At 46.4% G+C, this 19581-nt stretch overlaps 1 protein-coding gene across 7 annotated transcripts in view; it reads right to left on the reverse strand.

Annotated features, from left to right (window-relative positions):
* The window catches only part of Trpc7 (transient receptor potential cation channel, subfamily C, member 7), a 122871-nt gene that overhangs the window by 34839 nt on the left and 68451 nt on the right, over window positions 1-19581 (reverse strand). For 5 of the 7 annotated variants that reach the window (NM_001302372.1, NM_012035.3, XM_006517263.4 and 2 more), the window contains 2 exons: window positions 14489-14705; window positions 2448-2681 (listed from right to left, as the gene is read on the reverse strand). In NM_001302372.1, the coding sequence (NP_001289301.1) occupies window positions 2448-2681; window positions 14489-14705 (451 nt within the window). Of the gene's footprint in view, window positions 1-2447; window positions 2682-14488; window positions 14706-18913; window positions 19038-19581 lie in introns of all 7 variants that reach the window. The other 2 variants (XR_001780787.2, NM_001302373.1) reach the window with 1 other exon arrangement.

The raw sequence follows: 19581 nt of genomic DNA on the forward strand, positions 1-19581 counted from the left end.
CTAAACAAAAATAGAAAGTAAAGTATGGAGCTAGACTTGACTCCAGATCTCTCTAATTTTAAAGGTTTGGAACAAAATTAGCTAACTGGGGGCTGCAGAGATGGCTTGGTGGTTAAGAGCGCTGCTCTTCCAGAGGCCCCAGGTTCAATTCCCAGCCTTCACATGATGGCTCTGAACCTCTGCTAGGACCAGGTATGCATGTGGGTGCACAGACGTACATGTATGTAAACAGCCATACACAAAAATAAAAGAAAAATATAGGCTATGATTTTTCAATTAATTGAGGGCCAGGATTTTCTCTTATATAAAATAATATTGTGCTTCTGGTAACATCATAAGAGCCCTACTGGGGTAGGCTAGAGAGACAGACAAAGGAAGACAGAAAAAAGACAAAGGAAGGTAAAAGACCCCTTCCCTGTGGGGTCTAGTTAAACTCTGAGTCAAGAACCCCAGAACAATTAGCACAGGAGGAATGCCAACAGACGGCCATACGCCCGGAATCTGGTAGAAGGGACTGTGGGGAACACACATGACTTGACTCATTGGTATATCAAAAGACCTCCTGGACTTCTAGAACACTGTCAGTGCAGGCACTAAGATCAACCACAAATCAAAGGGACCTCACAGAGCTGAAAGCTTCCATATGGGAAAGGACACCATCATTTGGTCAAAGCAGGAAACTGCAGAGTGGGAAAATATCTTTACCAACTATGGATCTGATGGAGGGTTAATATCTACAATATATAAAGAACTCTAAGCAACCGGACATTAAAAAAACAAACATCCCAGTTAAAAATGGGGTACCTGACTATGTGGGGAGTTCTCAAAATAAGAAACACAAATGGCTGGGGACACCTAAACAAACAGCCAACATTTGCATCAGGGAAATGCAAATCAGAACCTCTCTGAGATTCCATTTCACACCTGTCAGAATGGCGAAAATCAATAAAATGAATGAGCCCTCACCCCTACCTCAGGAGCTATGGACAGTGGATGGCTTCTGTGAGGGGGGAGGGTCTATTTTCTTTAAGGATGTGGCTCCGGTAGGATGACCATGTTCCAGTGGATAATATATGGGCAACACAAACTGGAGCATATAGCTTAATTTGTTAAGAAAAGCAAAGGACACGAACTTGGGGTGAGGTTTGGGGAGGTAGGCATGGGTCTGAGAGGAGTTAGAGGGGGAGGCTTGGGGAGAATACGATCAAAAGGCGTTGTTAAAATTCTCAAATTGGTATTTTAAAAACCAGCCACAGAGGCTGCCTGCATTCTTTCTAAACAACCGATGCTACACCGGCAACGATGCCCGGGGCCTTTGGGTGCCGCCTTACTGCTTTACAGAGTATAAACCCGAACATTCCCAGGAAGCTCGCAACCAAGACCCTAAAGTTATAGCGGGAAACACATTTTAATTGCATTATGCAACTCATCGGGACCTATAGCTTTACTTCAGCTGCTGTATTCCATCCCACAGGTCCAGGGAGCCAGCCTGACCGCCATCACGCTCATTAGCATAACAAATACAACTTTGGAAGCCACCAACATCGTGTGTCACATGTACACACACACACACACATAGCTAATGTAAAGAACAACAACTCTTTTGAGAACCTCATACCCACACTTGGGTGTCTGATATTTTTTTTCCTAATTATCTTTCCCTTAGTGCCTATACCCCAAACCATACCATATGCCTATACCATAATCTCTCTTTTAAACATTTAATCATTAGCATATTAGTTGTATATAACAATGGGCTCATCCTGATGTCATATGCACATGCTATGGGCTTTGACCATGATCGCCATGTTACCCTCTCTTGCTCTCCTTCCAAACCAGTCCCTTTCCTACTTTCATGGATTTTGCAGGGAGGCTGACCCAAGGAGCTTAATTAGGGTTGCTTACGAAAATCTCTTCTTCATGAACTTCAACGCTCATTCATAATGGCTCATTCTGAAATTATTTTTTTCAGGGCAGTCAAGAATCCCACTGTCCCCTAAGTCGAGGACTTGGTACACCTCAGACTTCTTGGTAGGCAGCAGCCTTAAGTTGTGTTTCCAGCTTCCATGAAACCCGTTTCAAACCGGTATGTTCGATGTATTGATGTCTCTTTTAAGAACCTGTCTCTCACCCCGAGAGAGAATGTTGAACTAAAGCAGAACTTACGTTTGTGCAGAATAGAGGATTCCGCGTGGAAGTAAAAATTCAGTAGACAGATTCCCCATGTCGGGGATGGGGTGGGGCGGGGTTCTTTAGAAACAAAACCAAAAACCTACAGAAATGTCCCCAGAACCTCCTGAAACAATCCCATCCTTCCAAACACTAAAGGCCCACGTCTAAGGTTAATTCCACATTCTGTCAGCGTGCCGGGGACACCTGTGGGGTCTGCCGTGCCAGGTTCCAAATCCCAGGTCCTGGGACCAGGCTGAGTGACCCCTGGAACTCACCGTAGGTGAAGTAGGCCACTTCCGGTGGAAGTGAGACGTTGTGCAGCGTTACATCCTGCACGTACTGGTCCACGTACAGCTGGGCCTCGCTGGCCTTGAGGAAAGCCATGAACCTCGCAGTGAAGGAGGCCACGAAGATGGACAGCATGCCAAAATCCAGAAGGTTCCACAAGTGTAGCACGTACTCCCGCGGCCCCTCCTCCCAGATCTCCTTGCATTCGGACCAGATCATTCCTGTGGGAGGAGAAGGGCAGGCGCAGCTCTCAGTTACCTTGACAGATGCCGTGGGAACTAGGGAGGAACCAAAATACCAGCCCTGTGGGGGGATGGCTAGAGACAGACAGACACACCTGCAAAAACATACTCGTGGGTTTTTATCCCATCCCTGAAAGTGAGGAGAGGGTTCCCACCCATGGACCGACTTTGGAGGCGGAATGTGGGAGATAAGGCTGCAGAACGCACACACTTTAATATGGAGTAGTTATAAATTAGGAAGGAAGGGAGCTGAGGGTGCAGAATTCCTGAAGGTCCCACATGCGATGCAGAATTTGGTTTCCCCAGATTACAGATGACCTGTTTCTGTGGTTGATTCAGAGGGTTTAAGCATAGGGTTATTGGATTTCCTCCGCTGTTCCTTTAAATAACGAAATGGATTTTAAAGAGATATATTCCCGTTGTTACACAGTGAGCAATGTAGAGGTAGGGGTATATAATCGAAATGTTACAGGTTCCTCCATCCCTCTTCCCAGACATCCTTGGAAGATGGCCTAGGGAGTGGGTCTCAAGTTCTGTGACCCATTTAAACAGTTCTTCATAGTGTGGTGACCCTCTCCCCCAGCTATAAAATGATTTTTGTTATTTTCTAACTGTCATGGATCTTGATAGAAGTATCTGTGTTTTTTGATGGTCTTGGGTCACGACCCACAGGTTGAGAACCACAGACCTAGGCTAATACTTTGTTGTGTAGACTTCTAAACCTGTTGCTGTCTGGTACTGGGGCCACCTTGTACTAATATTGTTCACAATCTTTACAACTTCTACTTTAAGCGTTTTAGAACGAAATTCCCATCATGTGGAGAGACTGCAGCTAGGAATGTTTGGCCAGTGCCAAAAATGTCATATACACCAAGCTGACACCCCTTCCCTCCCATTGTCACTCCCTCCCATTTCCCAGTATTCCTTGCATTCCTGACTTCTCTGACAAGAAGAGATCGTCCTTTGATGGACTTTGAGTTACATAGTGGGCTTTCAAATGTCAACTCTTTTACCTTAGCAACTAAACAGATCACGTGGCATTGATTCACTTCTGTCTTGACACCTGCAGTTTGTGTGTAATGACCCCAAGGTAGAGCGCCATATCAGAGGTGCAGTGTCAGAACTCCCTGTGGTCTTCTACCATCTCTCTATGTCCAGCAGAGCAGTTACACAGCAGCTCCACCTCTGGCTCTGCCCCTGGACATGTGCATTGTCTCCTGCTTTCCCCCAGACCGTACACTAAGCCCACTAGGACGGCAGCTCATAATACAAGACAGGCTTCTCTGAGGACTCAGCGGCTGAGAGAGCCTGGCATCAAAGATGCTGCTGCCATTGGACATTGGTGATGGCTGTCCTCCAGAGGGAGGCTTCCTGGGTCTCCGTGCCACCTCAGAGCACATGTCAGTGAAGAACCAATTGCCTTCAGTCTTTGGGGACCCTGCCCAAGGACTGGTACGATCAACATTTGGTGGTGGAAAAGGCTCTTCAAATAAAAGGGATTGAAATGTTTTTCTAAGGCGAAAAGTAGCCCGAGAGCAGCCGACTGTAGAAGAGTCATATCTTTGTTTGCTGATGGTTGTTGAGGTTCTCACAGTGAGAAGTGTCCCCCAACCCCTGCAGGTCTGTTTAAAGGACTTCTCACGGCCCTTGTTTGTTTTTCTCTAAACAAAGCCTATGTCTCGTGCATACCCCATCAGACTTTGTACAGTAATTCAGTGCACCATAGATTTCTTAACATCAGAATATACTTTTATTTGCCTATTTAAAAGTCTCATTAGAAAACCCATCACAGGCTAGGGGGAAAAAACCCACATGGATTATTTATTTATTTTTACTTTATCTCCCCCTAGATTAAAATTACCAATGTCCCAGTGGATGGGGGTGGGGATCTGTTTTAATTTGGCTAACAGTGGGCTCAGGTTCTAGCCTGACCATTCACTGGCGGTGGGATCTTGGATTTTGAGTGTGTTTTGGAGGAACTTCAAACACTAAAAGCTCTATGAAACAGATGGAAATTATTTTCGCTAGACACTGAAAATGATTCCCCAGTCAGATGTCCTTGTCAGTCTTCCTAGATTTGAATATTAATCACGGAGGTTAAGTTAAATCATTCCAAGGCCATAAGTAAAAGTAGCATGGGGTGCGGGTTTGGGCAGCTGGAAAGCCTAAGGAGAATAAGGGTGTGTGAAATGAAGTCGTCAGGGAGAGGAACTGGGCCTCCTGCTTCCCAGATGCTAGGGGAGCACATGGGATCATACTGAAGCTGAGCCCCCGCATGTCGGTCAGAGAAATGTTTACAGTTCAGGAGCCCACAGGGGTGAAGGATGCTCAGTGCTCAAGATTCCTCCAGGCTAAGTTTCCATTGCTCGAAAACGCCTGGAGCTCAGAGAACGAGGTTACCGAAAATTAAGAAAGGTGCTTGGCAGAGAAGGGGGCCAGGGCATGCCAGGGAGCCTCAGAGGACATCGGTATCTTGATGTACTAACATCTGAGTAGTGCCTGCAGTCTGTGTAGAGGGGCTTGGCAGAGGGAAAGGCACTGGCTCCCTTCAAAGTGATCAGAGAGAGAGAGCTATGTACATTTCTTAAATAGTCTGGGGCTCCTTATACTCTAACCCAGGGTCTCACATTGCCTATTTCCTTAAGTTACTTTCTCAACATTGGGTCAGCACAGGGTGTTTCATGAGCTCACAGGAAGGAAAATACACTGAGAAGCTCTCTATCAACCCCTGAGATCCCAACACTGTTTCAGGGTTAGCATCTCCTAGGTTTGCTTGCTTGCCAGGCAGAAGGATGATATCAATAATTTCCCAAGAATTCATCTGTCTCTTCATCCCCTGTCTTCTGATTACAGCAGCCAGCAGTTGTCCAGTGTCTTCCGGGTGCCCAGCCCTAGGCTAACAAAGCATTTTACGGACACCACCTGATTCCTCACAACATCCTAATTGAGAGCTACTGTAACTATCACCATCTTGAAGATGAAACTCATGTACAAAGTCGGTGAGTCGGTTGTCCAAAGGCACACAAGCAGCCCAGGCTAAAGTAGGCTCTTTGCTGTCTACTGTGACATCCGCACTGTGCCCTGCATTCGGCCCAAGCTTAGGCTTTTGGTCTGAAACCATGCATTGACCAGATGTGGAGGTCCAGGCACCAAATGAGGCTAAAACAACCAAGACAATGCTAGCTGTAGATGCCCGCTTGCCACTTGGCAGTACAGCTAACTCTGATTATGGAGACAGGGATAAAGGGTCAATGTCACAGTCATAGGACCAAGCAGAGTGCCTGCCCACTGTGTATTTGTAGACACAGGAAAGGTGAATTTATGGAAGAGTGATACTGGGTTAAGGAACAAGAAATTAGCCAGGAGAAGGGGGAAGGATGTTCTAGGTATTGGCCATGGAAACATGGGAGAAATGGGTCTAGGGTAGTGGTTCTCAACCTTCCTAATGCTGTGACCCTTCAATACAGTTCCTCATGTTGTGGTGACCCCCAATCATAAGATTATTTTTGTTGCTACTTCATAACTTAATTTTGCTACTCTTATGAATCATAATTGTTTCAGGGTTTTGCTGCTATGAACAGACACCATGACCAAGGCAACTCTTATAAGGAGACATTTAATTGGGGCTGGCTTATAGGTTCAGAGGTTCAGCCTATTATCATCATGGTGGGAAGTATGGCAGCATCCAGGCAGGCATGGCGCTGGAGGGGCTGAGAGTTTTACATCTTGTTCAAGGAGACTGGCTTCCAGGCAGCTAGGAGGAGGGCCTCAAAAGCCCATCCCTACAGTGACACCCTTCTTCCAAGGAGGCCACACCCACTCCAACAAAACCACACCTCCTAGTCGTGCCACTCCTTGGGCCAAGCATATTCAAACCACCACAGATGTGTTTGGACACCCTGGCTAAATTCCCAAAGCCTCCATTAAAAGAGTGAATTTGTTAAGAACCAGGAAGAAATCACTGAAGCAGGACTGTTGTGTTTTTTCCTCTTGACTAACCGTGGAGGCATGATTCCACAACTCAGACTCAGCCCTCAGAGATTATAATCCTGGTGGGTTGCAGTGAGGGAGCTGGTGCAGGAACTGAAAGCTAGCTGGGGGAGAGCAAGCTGGTGAGAGGGACAGCCAGGATGGTTTCCAGACAGGCAGTTCCAGGCTCTTCCTCTTTTTGATATTTGCACATATGTGATGCTGTCCTGGTGTTTGTACCTCATCCCATCAGTGGGGATTTCCAGGCTGCTTGCAAACCTGGGAGAAAACAGCAGCGGGGCTGGAGCACTGGCTCAGCCAGTGAACTCTAAGCCTGCCAACCCAATGTGTCCCTAGAACCCACACAGTCAGAGGAAAGCAGAGAACCTTGCAAGCTGCCCTCTGGCCTTCTCATGTGTGCATATCTACCCCACTGTGAAAGAATGAATAACAACCATAATGAAAAAACTAAAAAACAAACAAACAAACAAACAACAATGCCAGGTTCTTCTGAGACTAGGGAGAGAAAGTCTTCCCCAAAAAAGGTTCCTAGATGGGGGGAACCATGCCTTAGGAGAATCTTCTGGTCTTAATGGTTCTCTGGAACATTACAGTTCTCTGAGGGGCATCTCTAGAGACATGCTTTCAGTTGACTATCCTCCAGGAGTCGCTGCTTTGATGGGAAGCCAGGCAGCAGCTGTGACTGTCCTCCATCTGGGCTGTGGCTCACTCTGCAAAGGCTTTCTTCAGCAGCTCCATAGATGGCAGGACTTACCAGCAAGTTTGCCCCTCCTTCTCAGGTATACCCTCCATGCTGTGTTCTGTTGGGTGCTAGTCTCTCTCTGATGCAGTCTTCTTAGTCCCCATGGCGGGAACTTTCTTGCATTTTGTGATAGCTTGGTAAAACATTTGGAGTGACAGAGAATGCCCTTCTGACTTTGACTGTCGCACAGCCCGTGTTGGGGAGGAGGGATACTATGCCTGGGAGGAGGAGCATGGTAGGGAACCGGGAGTACTGCTATGGCCACGGAATGAAATCACTAAGGAGACCAGATGGCCCCTGTGGGGAGAGTGAGTCAGCCACACATTTGCTCGGCTGTAGAGACGCTCAGTCAGGCATACGGTCTGGCCGGTGCCCCGTCTTAGGGAGAAAGAGAAGGGACCAGGAGGAAGGGGACTCAGGGTTTGGAGTAGGTTGGTTTATAAAGGCCTTATCTGAAGAAGACCTTTGAGAGTCTGGCGGTTGGGGGGGGGCGGTCTAAGTCTGTGGTAGACTGCTTGCCTAGTGTACACGAGGCCCTAGAGTCCATTTTTCAGGATCTTTCTCACACAAAGACCTGAACAGTCATGGACACAGATGAGCAAGAACCACATAGATCCCTGCAGGAGGAACAGCTCAGGAAGGGGCTCGGGGGCAGAAACCATCAAGGAGAACAGAGGAGGAGCTGACATAGTGAGTGAGTGAGTTAGAGAAGCCAGAGAAGCGATGAGGACACCTAGGCTGGTGTAATGGCACTAGCTGTCACTGGGAGGGAGATGGACAGCGACAAGAGCTGATTATGGTTGGATGGATCACCCCCACTCCTGTGTTGAGGCATGGGAAGGGGAAGGGCAGAAGCAGGAGCTCTGAACACGACCCCTTCTCAGTGGTAAGACCTCCATCCCTGAAAGGAGCAGGCTGGGCTTGCTCAAGACCCCAAGGTCCCAAGGTCCTTTTTACCTCTTGAGCTGCATTTGGGAAGGAGGGAGTGACAGCTTCTATCATTTTATAACCAGCTGGCCCGGATACTACAGCTATACATCTGGTGTGTCACTGGACAGGAGATTTGCGCATCTGTGTTGGCCACTGGTTAAAGGCTTTCTTAGCTGTGACAGGGAGCAGCTGTCCAAGAACATCAGCAGGGGACGAGGCTACTTCATGCTCTTCCTTGGTTGAGCGGCTTCGTTGCTGGATCTCAAGGCGTGAGAGCACAAAGAACCGTTTGTAGACAGTGTGCTCAGATCTTTCAAAGTCATTACTTCTGCAATCACTAAAGAGCTCCAGCAGGTATTTAGGGCAGGATTACACGAGTCGTATTTACTGTTGTTTCCCTGGTACCTGGCGAAGTACCTAATCCTTGATAAAATGCTTAACATTTAGATGTATCTATCGAGAAAGGGCAATGAAATAGAAAATGCCAGCTAAGACTGTCAATGCGCCTCCAATCAGTGTCAGCCACACCCTTTGCTTCATGCTCTCAATATGACCTTGTCCCCTGTTACAGTGAATAATAGATTGTGCCCATGCCCCTGGAAAGGCCAGGTCCTGGTCATGGGTACCAGATCCCATTCCTGTCACCTACTTAGGCCAAACCTCAGGGCTCAGCAGTCTGTGCTCTGTTGGCAGCACCCCTGGCTCCTTCCTTTGGCTCATGGCCCACCACTCTCTGGGTTTTCCTTTGCTAGATAATGTCACGTTCCCAAAGGTTAGCCTTGCTGTGCCCTGTGGCTGGGTCCTTAGTTTATGAGAGTGATGGGGTAATTTGCTTAAATATACTGACACACTCGAATTTGTTTCTGACCCCACCCCTGCCTTCTCCTCCAAAGTTCATGTGCACACACTACTTATTACTTATTATTCTCTCTCAAGTGTCTGATATACTCTGGTTCTCTCCACGTGGTAGAAATCTTTGCCCTTTGGAAAAAATATTTATAAGATATATATCAAACTGGAGTCTTAATTTCTCTCTCTTCTTCTCCAAAACGCATCCCCCCAAACCCCATGTTTCCCATCCTAGTGAATGACTTCCTTTTAGACCACTTTGTAAGTCTCTGTCCCCAACAGTTCTCTCTTCCTCACATCTCACATGTGACTCTACACCACCTGTTCTTACTAAACCATTTGATGTCCAACTTACTATAGGGACATCGGGACTGGCACCCTGCCTCTGCCCCTGTCCCACAGCCATCCATCCTTAGCTCAGCGCTCTTGGACACACTGAAGCCCCGTGATGTCACTTCCGTGACAGCCTACAAAGCCTCTACCCACGTGGCCATCACCGTTCTCGCTGAGGGTGAAGATCTCAGAAACAGTTGTTTGGAACATGTCCAACTTGCTACCAATTCTAGGCTCAGGGTATGCCACCCCTTCTGGCTAAAATGCTTTCAGACCCCCACAGTAGGGGTTGGGATGCTCTCTGGCTGCTCAGGTGTTCTGGTGGAATCTGGAGACTGGAGGCAAGAGGAATCTACTTGCCTTTTACAGAAGGCTCATTACTGATTAGATGTAGGAAGACACAGAGGAACTATTTCCTTTTACTCCCCCTACCCAAGTCTGTCTCCCCCCTCCCCCCCCTCCCTCTTTCACCTCCGGTCAGGCTCTTCCTCTGTAGCCCAAGATGACTTCACATTGGTGATGTTGCTGCCTCAGCTGCCAAGATTGCAAGTGTATGTGCTACCATGGCCTGGCCTCTTTAGTTCTGATAAAGGTTTCTGCATCAGTTCTAGAGAATGCATCTTGATTTCTGCCTCCAGAAATTAAATAACACAAAGAACCACTTGCAGACATTAGGAAGAGCCGTCACTGGAGAGTGGCCCCCTACGTCAATGGGAAGGCCATGGCCCACCTGCAGTGCTCAGAGAGAGTCCAGAACATAGCAGCAGGGTCACTGGCTACAGAGAGAGGGGTGAGAGGATGTGCTATGACAGGCCTCTGCGGGAAGGGTGCTGTGCAAGCCTGAGAACAAACCCACAAGCACAGACATGCAGAAGGAACCAAGACTTGGGATGTTTATGTCAGTTCCATGGCTGAATTCCACACACAACAGCCAGAAAGCTCACCCACATGGGGAGACGTTTGAGCTGTGACCACCCAGAACTGAAAGGTATTGTTGACACCTGAGGCCTCTAGTAAAGACCCCCGAAGTGAGTTCTACAGCACAGAAATAAGCAGTCATGGTAAAATCAGCAGCAGCTGCATAGTCCTTGTGGTAAAGCTCTCCAGAGGCCTTCTAACAAAATCTGAAAAAGGACTCGGTGATACACAAAAGCATAATATCCAGACTGCATAAGGCCAGGCTTTAGAAGGAAGGTCATGCTTTGGTTTGTAGTTTGTCCTGGTAGGCCTGTCCCTACCAAAACAGAGGCTCGATGTGCCAGTGTTGGGAGGTTGGGGCCATCAGGGGCCGACTGGGTCATGGGTGTGGACTAGTGTTTTCCTCACACCAGTGGCTTCTTTGTCCTGTGGAGGATTGGTGGCCGGGTTGCCATGAGAGGTTGCCCTGGTGTTGCCTTCCCACGTTAAGGATTTGTGATCAGCCTTGCCCAGTTTCCCTTTTCTCCACCCTGTGTTATTTTGAAGCAAGGTCGAGGATCATGAAACCACACACTTGGCTTTGTCCCCCACATTCCACCACACGGTCCTTGTCAGACACAGCTGCCCCATCTAAGGCATCCCCCTCCACAGTCAAGAACAAGATAATCCTATTTGCTTTAGGGGTTACCTGGCCTTAGGTTTTCTGTTATAGCAAGAGAAATGGCTCAGGCAGCAAATGCAGATGCTCAACAACACAGTTAGAGAAGTACTCATCGATCGATGTTGATAGATGTCAACTGCTAGGAGAAAGACTAATGGGGGCGGGGAATTACACAAAAGTGACAGAATTTAAAAAGCACCATAAATATAGGCAATATATTCAAGGATTTACAGGGAAATGCAGGCACACTGAGGAAGGAAATGAGAGATATAAAGATATAAAAAGAATTGAGAAATATGAAAAGAATATAAATTTCATGAAGTGAAAAGTATATCTGAAATGAAAAAAAAAGTTACCAGGATTAAAATTCATAGGCATGGCCAACAAAGCCATGAGCGAGCGGGACCAAAAAGAAAAGAGGAAAAAAACAGACTTTACTGTGAGGCAGTACATGACATAGCCCTGACTATCCTGCAACGCACAGTGTAGACCAGGCTGGCCTTGAACTCCCTGCCTCTGCCTCCAGAGTGCTGGGATTAAGGTGTGTACTACTCTATATCTGGCGATAATACATTGTTTGTTTGTTTGTTTTAACAGATGAAAGTTTCATGATTCCAGACCTTGTTTTAAAATAACACGGGATGAAGGAAAAGGGGAAGGGGCCAGATTGGCCATGGATCCCTAATTATTCAAGATGGGAGACAGACACATGGGTTCATTCCTCTCTTGAGTTTTGTATTTTTTAAGATTATCTGTAATAAACATTTTGCAAGTTCCTCCCCTTTAGTAAGAAAGCGAAGGCTCCCCGCCACCCACCCGGTATTGAGCAAGGCAAGAAAGAGGCCAATGTGAGTGGATAGTGGTCTTCTCCAGCATCCAGCACTTCCAATGGTTAAGTCCTGAAAATTCGGCTCTGCTCTGATGGGCACACATCAAGTTGTGTCAGTATTGAGAGCTGCCAGCCATCTTGAGACACACCTACCCTATTGTGTTAAGGCTCTGACCCCTAGCAATAAGAGGCCTCAGGAAAATGTCACGGCCTAGGAGGCTTAGCTCAAAGTAACTATTTGTTTAAAGAAAGGGATCCTGTACTCACTAAAGTCTGGAGTGCAGGTAGGAAAGTGGGGTGAGTGAGAGACTTGTATTGTAAATACTTTAAATTTTTTACTCATAAACTCAGAATGTGAATGTTTGAAAGAGCCTAGTGTTGTAAAGTGTTTGATGTGTTAAACCAGGGGGCTGTCTGAGAGAGGCCTGCGGTAGGTTCTGAACTGCAAAAGGCCACAGACCTAACTCATACCAGGCTTCGGTGTCTTCCCTATTCAACTTTAGTGTCGATGACGTGAGTAAACAATTCTTTGGCCACAGGTTTGCCAGCTGATCACATGTCCCTGGGAAGCATGGCATGCTGTCCTGACTGCCCCAGGTCAACACATTCTCACGGTTTCTGCTTGCCCACTTTGTGGTACAGCGTAGGGCCCATTTATCCAGGTGTTCCCAGTTTGGACAGCAATGATGCTCTCTGGTGGTTTATCTCTTGTAACTTTCTTGGGCTACATATCAGTACAGGCCATGTGTTACATAGCCTTTTTACATATCTGTTCATGATTTTGCTATTTGATGGCAAAAACACTTTGATCCTGATTACTTTTTGTGACTTTATACTTGTAAATATAATAATTATACAAATATTAAATATTTGCCAGGAAAGCAAAATCTGGGTGAATACTGTTAAGCTAATTTAATTAATTGACCAACTGTCATTACTGCACAGTAATTCAGTTCTTTTAAAACTTTTATTTCACTAGAAATATCCCCCATTACATCCAGATCTTTGCAGTATAAAGTTTACAGCTTATTAGCGTTTTGTTTATTTATTATATCCCTGATGATAGCTTTGGCAAGTTTTCAATTTTTCTCCTGTCAACTGATTTGCAGTTTTCAGTGTTAGAAAAAAGAAATGAGTAGCATTTTCCCACTATTTTAGCCACTTCCAGTAATAAACGGAAGGCATGGGGAACCATTTCCTAGGCAATTGTGGGAAACCTTGGAAGCACAAAACATCAGCACAGATAGGAATCCACAACCATTTAGCATACTAATTTAAACAAATAACACATTACTGTAGAGAGCATCTTGTGTATTGTGTGGATGCCTCACCTGTCTATTAAAAGGCCTCTGGCCTGTGGCTTAGGCAGGAAATAGAGGTGGGACATCGGGAAGAGAATGAATTCTGGGAGAGAAGAAGGCAAGGAGAGGAGCCCAGAAAGATGAGGAGACGGACACACAGACACAGGGCATCTGAGCACAGCTAACTGGCCACGTGGCAAAATGTAGGTTGAAATAAGTGGGTTACCTTTAGTTATGGTCTAGTCAGAGAAGGACCTAGTATATGGCCAAGGTATTTGTAAATATAACTTGAGCCTGAGTCTTATTTCTGGAAGTATGGGACTAGGAGACAGAACCAGGACTTAGCTTCAACATGTTACTCTCTATGTCAGTGTGTGTGTGTGTGTGTGTATGTGTGTGTGTGTGTGTGTGTGTGTGTGTGTGTGTTTTGTTTTTTTAACTTGGCATAAGCTAGAGTCATCTGGGAAAAGAGACTCTCAATTGAGAAAATGCTTCCATTGGACTGGACCGTGGGCAAATCTGTGGGAGATTCCATTGACTAATGATTGATGAGGAAGGTTCCAGCCCACTGTGGGCAGCGCAACCTCTGGGCAGGTGGTCCTGCCTGATAGAAACAGAGCAGGCTGAGTAAGCCAGAAGGACCAACCAGTAAGCAGCACCCCTCTATTGCCTCTGCTTCAGTTTCCCCCTCCAGGTTCCTGTCCTGAGTCCCCTCAGTAGCCTGTGACCCAGGATCTGTAAGCCAAATAAACCCTTCCTCTCTAGGTTCCTTCTAGTCAAGATCTTTATCGTAGCAATAGAAACTTAACTTAGGCACTACCCAAATTTTAGGTAATATTTACTATACAAAGTCCACATATTTGGATTAACACAAGCATACTTTAAGCTATGAATTTTAAGTGTCCTTTAAGCTACGAAATTTTACCGTTCTTAAAATAGGTTTGTTCTAAGGCTCGTAGGAATCTTAAATGATCAACACGTTTCCCAGGCAAACCCCCTTTATAATCATATGCAGTGCACCTGTATGCAAGAGTGCCTGGCAGGTGTGTCCCTCCCTAAACATTTCCTTTCAAACTTGGGGTTCGTGTGTCGCCTCTTGTACAGCATCTTGACTTTCATGTTGGGCATCACATCAGCCAGGAGAATGAACAGACTCAGAAGGGGAGTCTAGAGTCGGTACCTAGTGATGTCATCTTAGCCAGAGAGACGGGAAAGACAGAGCAGCTGGCTTACCTAAGACCCACTTCATGATGAGCATCTCCGTCCAGGAGAACTGTGTGGTTTTCACTCTGAAGATCTGTTTGGGGTAGTCTGTGAAGGTCTCATTGGGCAGAGTCTTAACGCCCTCAAACCGGTCGGAGGCGTTCACAACTAGCAGTCCCAAGAAGATGGTAAAAGACACTGCATGGGCCACAAACTTCATGAAAGGGCTCCTCAGGGTTTGTCCTAGCTGGAGACAAAGTGTATACAGCACATGTTAAAATGACAGCTTAGGTGGGGACAGGTCCTCTGTAGCACATTGCTTTGTTTCACAGACCCACAGTCTAGCCAGAGACTCCCCCATCTTGGACATCTTGCACTTATACATGAGCAGCTGTGCAACCAAACCTATGTTCTACTGACTTCAAAGTTTTCTTTTCTATTTACAAGTGTCAGGGGAAGGGGCTAAAGGAACAGCACACATATCTGACACATAGTCAGGTTACATCTGTGGACCTTGGTACCCTCAGCCTCATGGATACGGTCTTCCACCCTTCCAATCTGAGGAAATGGTATCTCACCAGGACCTACATCTTAAAAGTGCACACCGAGCTTTACCCATGTGCTTGGGTTTAGTGGATGTTTCAGTTTTTCTTGTATTTAATCAGAGCCGCGAGCTTCCTGATACTACATTAGCTGTACTTCCATAAAGTTTGCCATGCCTTGATATTTATATCTTTGCATTTTTCTTTTTGATTCATTTCCAACTCAGAGATTATTTGCTTTGCATTCATATGAGACTTTTTTTTTCCTTCCTTGAAAAACGTCTACGGTAAAGCAGCAGAGTCACCATTTGAAGGCTAGCTGGGGCTACATAGGGAAGACCTGTCTCCAAGACATTTATAATTTTATAGCAGCATGTTTATGGAACCCCGGCCTCATGATGCTGTCTTGAAATTCACTGGTTTCTCCTTATGACCTGTTAGTCGTTGTGGTTGTTCCCACTGAGTCTAGAATGGCCCAGAATTCGCCTGCCTTCCCAGGGAGCAAGCATGAGTGGCATCTTCTCTGTCTAATGACATGCCAGCTAAAGGTCACCAAGCTGATGAGATCCCAGGGGTCTTTGCTAGGCCACCTTTGTCACTCTCACCAAGTCTGACCCTTCCCCCAGGCATACTGAAAAGGAAGAGAATCTCTTTAGCAGCCCAGCTCCTTCTCCAGGGTGGATTCAGTTAGGACCAATGGCTGATTAACTGACATTCACCTGTTATCTCACTTAGGAGTCCCGGAGGGAAATGTTACCTGGGAGACTCGGTATTTGGCCTGACTGAATGTCAACCTCAGGGACTTCTCTAAGGCAAGACTCCCTGGATTACAGCCGTACTCAGACAATGTTTGCACATCAGATACTTTGATGATATTCTTCTGATGTGTTTTAGTAAGTAACCACTCCTGTTCTCGTTGTCAGGATAACATGATTTCTAATTGTTTGGATGTCATGGGACACATTTATTGGAATTTTAATATGCAGCTGGTTTTTAATCTCTTTAAAACATTCATGACCCAGCTAGTGGTTAGGAGTCCATGATCATGTTCAAAGTCACAGGTGTGCACATGCACGTTATCGTGAGATACACTAGGAACAACTCCAGTGGGGTAGAGAGATGTTAGTCTGACAACAATAGGCCCACAAACCCCTACCTAGTAACACGTCTATATACTTTAATGCTGTAAGTTACTATATATAAATATCTGCCTTCATTGACCTTGTGATATTTTTGACAGTAGGGACATATGCTAATTTGATAATGTAGAATGAAGGACAGAGGATCTCACAAGAATTCAGTAGGATCAAGCTGTGTCTGAATTACACCATGTTGTGCTTTGGTTTGTTACGCATAAGATATCTAGTTTGAGTTTTTTCAACATTTTAGCTATGAGTTTTACCATCTTAAGAGACTTATTTTTCCAACCATCTGACCTGGGACATCCTTAAGGATTCATCAAATTGTTCCTAAGTAGCCATCACGTAGTGTCTTGTCCCTGTCTGAGTTTTCATAAGCAGCAAGGGGAGATGGTGAATTCTGGGAGAGGCATTGAGGAGCAGACATGGCTACCAGCTCTGTGTCTTGCAGAAGGTCCATCAAAGAAAGACAGAGACACTTTGAGAAAGACACAGCTCTTAAAAGCTCACCGGCCATCTCCCTGAGGGCTGTATGTGGGGTTTCCCACTGACAAGCCATGTGTAGAGAAAAGGAGTTTCCATCTCCCCACTCGAGTCAGGCACCTGCCTCTTGCCTAAGCTGGCTATGGGAGTCCCTCTTTCAGCATAGCATCTTCTAGCAGAAGATGAACCCCCTAAAAACGATTCTGTTTACTACAGAATGCAACAAGATGTTAATCTCACAATGCCCTGCACTGATTTGGAAGCTACCCTGGTCTCCATTTTCACTTGATGTAGGCAATAGGGTGGGAAGGCGAGATTAGGGATTGATGGACCTTCTTCTGAATTTGAAAGCATCCCTATGGGTAAGCCATTGGCAGATGAGAGCCAGTCATTCAGAGGCTCTTCCTCTTCCTCTTCCTCCTTCTCCTCCTTTCCTTCCTCTTCCTCCCCCTCTTCCTCCTCCCACTCCTCCTCCTCCTTTATCCTCCTCTCCCCCTCCTCCCACCCTTTTTCCTTTTCCTGCTTCTTCCTTTTCTTCATCTCTTTTTTGAGACAGGCTGGCCCCAACCTCATGGCAATCTTCTGCCTCAAGTAGTGGGGTTATAAAGATTTGCCAGTGCTGTGTGTGTTTATGTATGTGAGAGTGTGTATGTTTGTGTGTGTGAGTTTAAGTGTGTGTTTATGTGTGGTTGTGTGTATGAATGTGTGAGTGTATATTTATGTGTGTGTGAATGTGTATTTATGTGTGTGTTTATGTGTGTGTGTATGTTTATGTATGTGTGAGTGATTGTGTTTGTGTGTGAGTATGTGTATGAATGTGTGACTATGTGAGTGTATTTGTGTGTGGTTTCCTGTTTTACCCATAAAGATAATTTCTGCAGCAAAGTATGTCAGGGAAGAACTGCTTTCCAAAAGCCTGACTGATGAGCCAAGAGAAGACAAAAGACCAACCAGTAAGGCCTCTCAGCTCTGGGATTGTTAGAGCTAAGTCAGGGTTATAGGTTTAGATTTATAACTACTGCTGGGGCATTGGGAGATGTGGGTCACAGTCCACTCTGCCTACAGTGCACAGGCTGTGACCTGGAAATGTGCTGAAGCCCCTCCATCACTACCGAGGCCTGTGAGTGAGAGCACGGCAGTTGCCTTGAGCCTGTTCTGGTACTTGGGAGGATGAGGCAGGGACACTAGGAATTTGAGAGCAGTTTGGGCTCTACAGGGAGTTCCAGGCTAGCCCAGGGAGTAGATGTCATCTTAAAGCAAAATCAAGGGCTGGAGAGATGGCTCTGAGGCTTAGGGCTCTTGCTGCTCTTGCAGAGGACCTAAGCTTGGTTCTTAGCACCCATATCGGGTAATTTACAAATAACCTGTAACCAGCTCCAGGGGAGACAGCACCCTCTACAGGCTCCTATGGGTACCTTCACCCAAGTGGCATACATTCTCATAGACATACAACACATTTAAAACAAATTAAGAGCAACAAAATCCAAACAGAAGAAGTCTAACCTAGGGCTCAGGTACCTTCCCTTTTATGACAGTGGATTATTTTTGGAGCCTGAAACCAGGGCATCCTCACATTACAGTGTGAGGCCACCCTTCATTCAGGGGCTAAAGAAGTACTTGGTGATGCTGGCTATTACAAGACAGGGTTCCCTAAGGGGAAAGGGAACAGGCAGGGTCTGGCCTGTGGTGGGCTTGCCTTCTCTTTTCTAGGAAAGTTGGCAAGTGGCTGTACTGGAGCTGTGTGTAGGCGCACAGATGCTATCGCAGTAACCATGGGCAAATCTCTTGACCTATAGACACTCAGTAGCAGTCACAATGCCACAGATGGTTGATTGACTAGCGTCTCTGTTTGTTCTGTAAAATGGGAATGAAGAACATAGATACTCGCCTGTGGTTAATGTAAGTGATGACTGATGTAACATCCAGCCAACAGCAACTGCTCTGTAGGGAGTTATCTACGGGACTGATGGTCGAGGAATTCCCCTAGTGGGAAACCTGAATCCCTGGTGAGCAGACACACGGCTCCTTCCATCACCACGACTAGAAAGTTGCATTGTGATTTCCTGTGGCTTAGGCTTGCTTTCTGGATTCTTTGAAATTTTTTCATTAGATTTTTTTTTCATTAGATTCACTTATTTTGTGGAGTTCCTGCCCCCATTTATGTTATGACCCATGTGTGCCTGGTACTCTCAGAGGTCAAAAGAGAGTGTCAGGTCCCCTGGATCTGGAGCTGCCGTGCGGATCCTAGGAATGGAACCCTAATTCTCTATAATAGCAACAAGCTCTCTTACCACTGCGCCATCTCTCCAGCCCCTTGGCTGACTCTTGGCAGGTATGTATGCAAGGGTTCATGAAGGACCCACACGGGATCATTGTGCATGCCATGAGCCTGTTTGGAGTGCCGGCTATGTGGAACTAGAGGAGACAGAGAGAAAACAGCTGTCAAGCGTGGGGCCTTCCCTTAAGGGCTGCTCATTTCCTAGTGGGGAGAGACACAGATTAAAAATGATGGCGAAAACCTAAATGAGGATTAACAGTGTAGGACTCAGACTGTGCATAGCAGCAGAGTGTCCAGCCTCTGGCATGACCCAGTCCTGTCCCAGCAGGTGCCTGCTGCTGGACTGCCCCTAGGGACTTGGTGGCAGAAATGTAAGAGGAGCCCTGGTGAGCAGACACATGGCTCCTTCCATCACCGCGACTAGAAAGTTGCATTGTGATTTCCTGTGGCTTAGGCTTGCTTTCTGGTAGAAAGAGATGCAGGGAGCAGGGCAGTGAGCCATTTGGATCCTCAGTTCTCTTCTGGTTGGTGCCTGGACTGCGTGGACTGGGGAATCCTTCAAAGCTGCTGAAACCCTGTTCTCCCTAATAGAGGCCAGGGAAGTAGAGGCTTGTTTGGGATCGGGAGGGGAGTACCTACAAACAGTTGGATGATCTTTCTAACAGGAGCTGTGTGGCAGGA

This window comes from Mus musculus, chromosome 13, assembly GCF_000001635.26.
Source record: "Mus musculus strain C57BL/6J chromosome 13, GRCm38.p6 C57BL/6J".
NCBI lineage: Eukaryota > Metazoa > Chordata > Mammalia > Rodentia > Muridae > Mus > Mus musculus.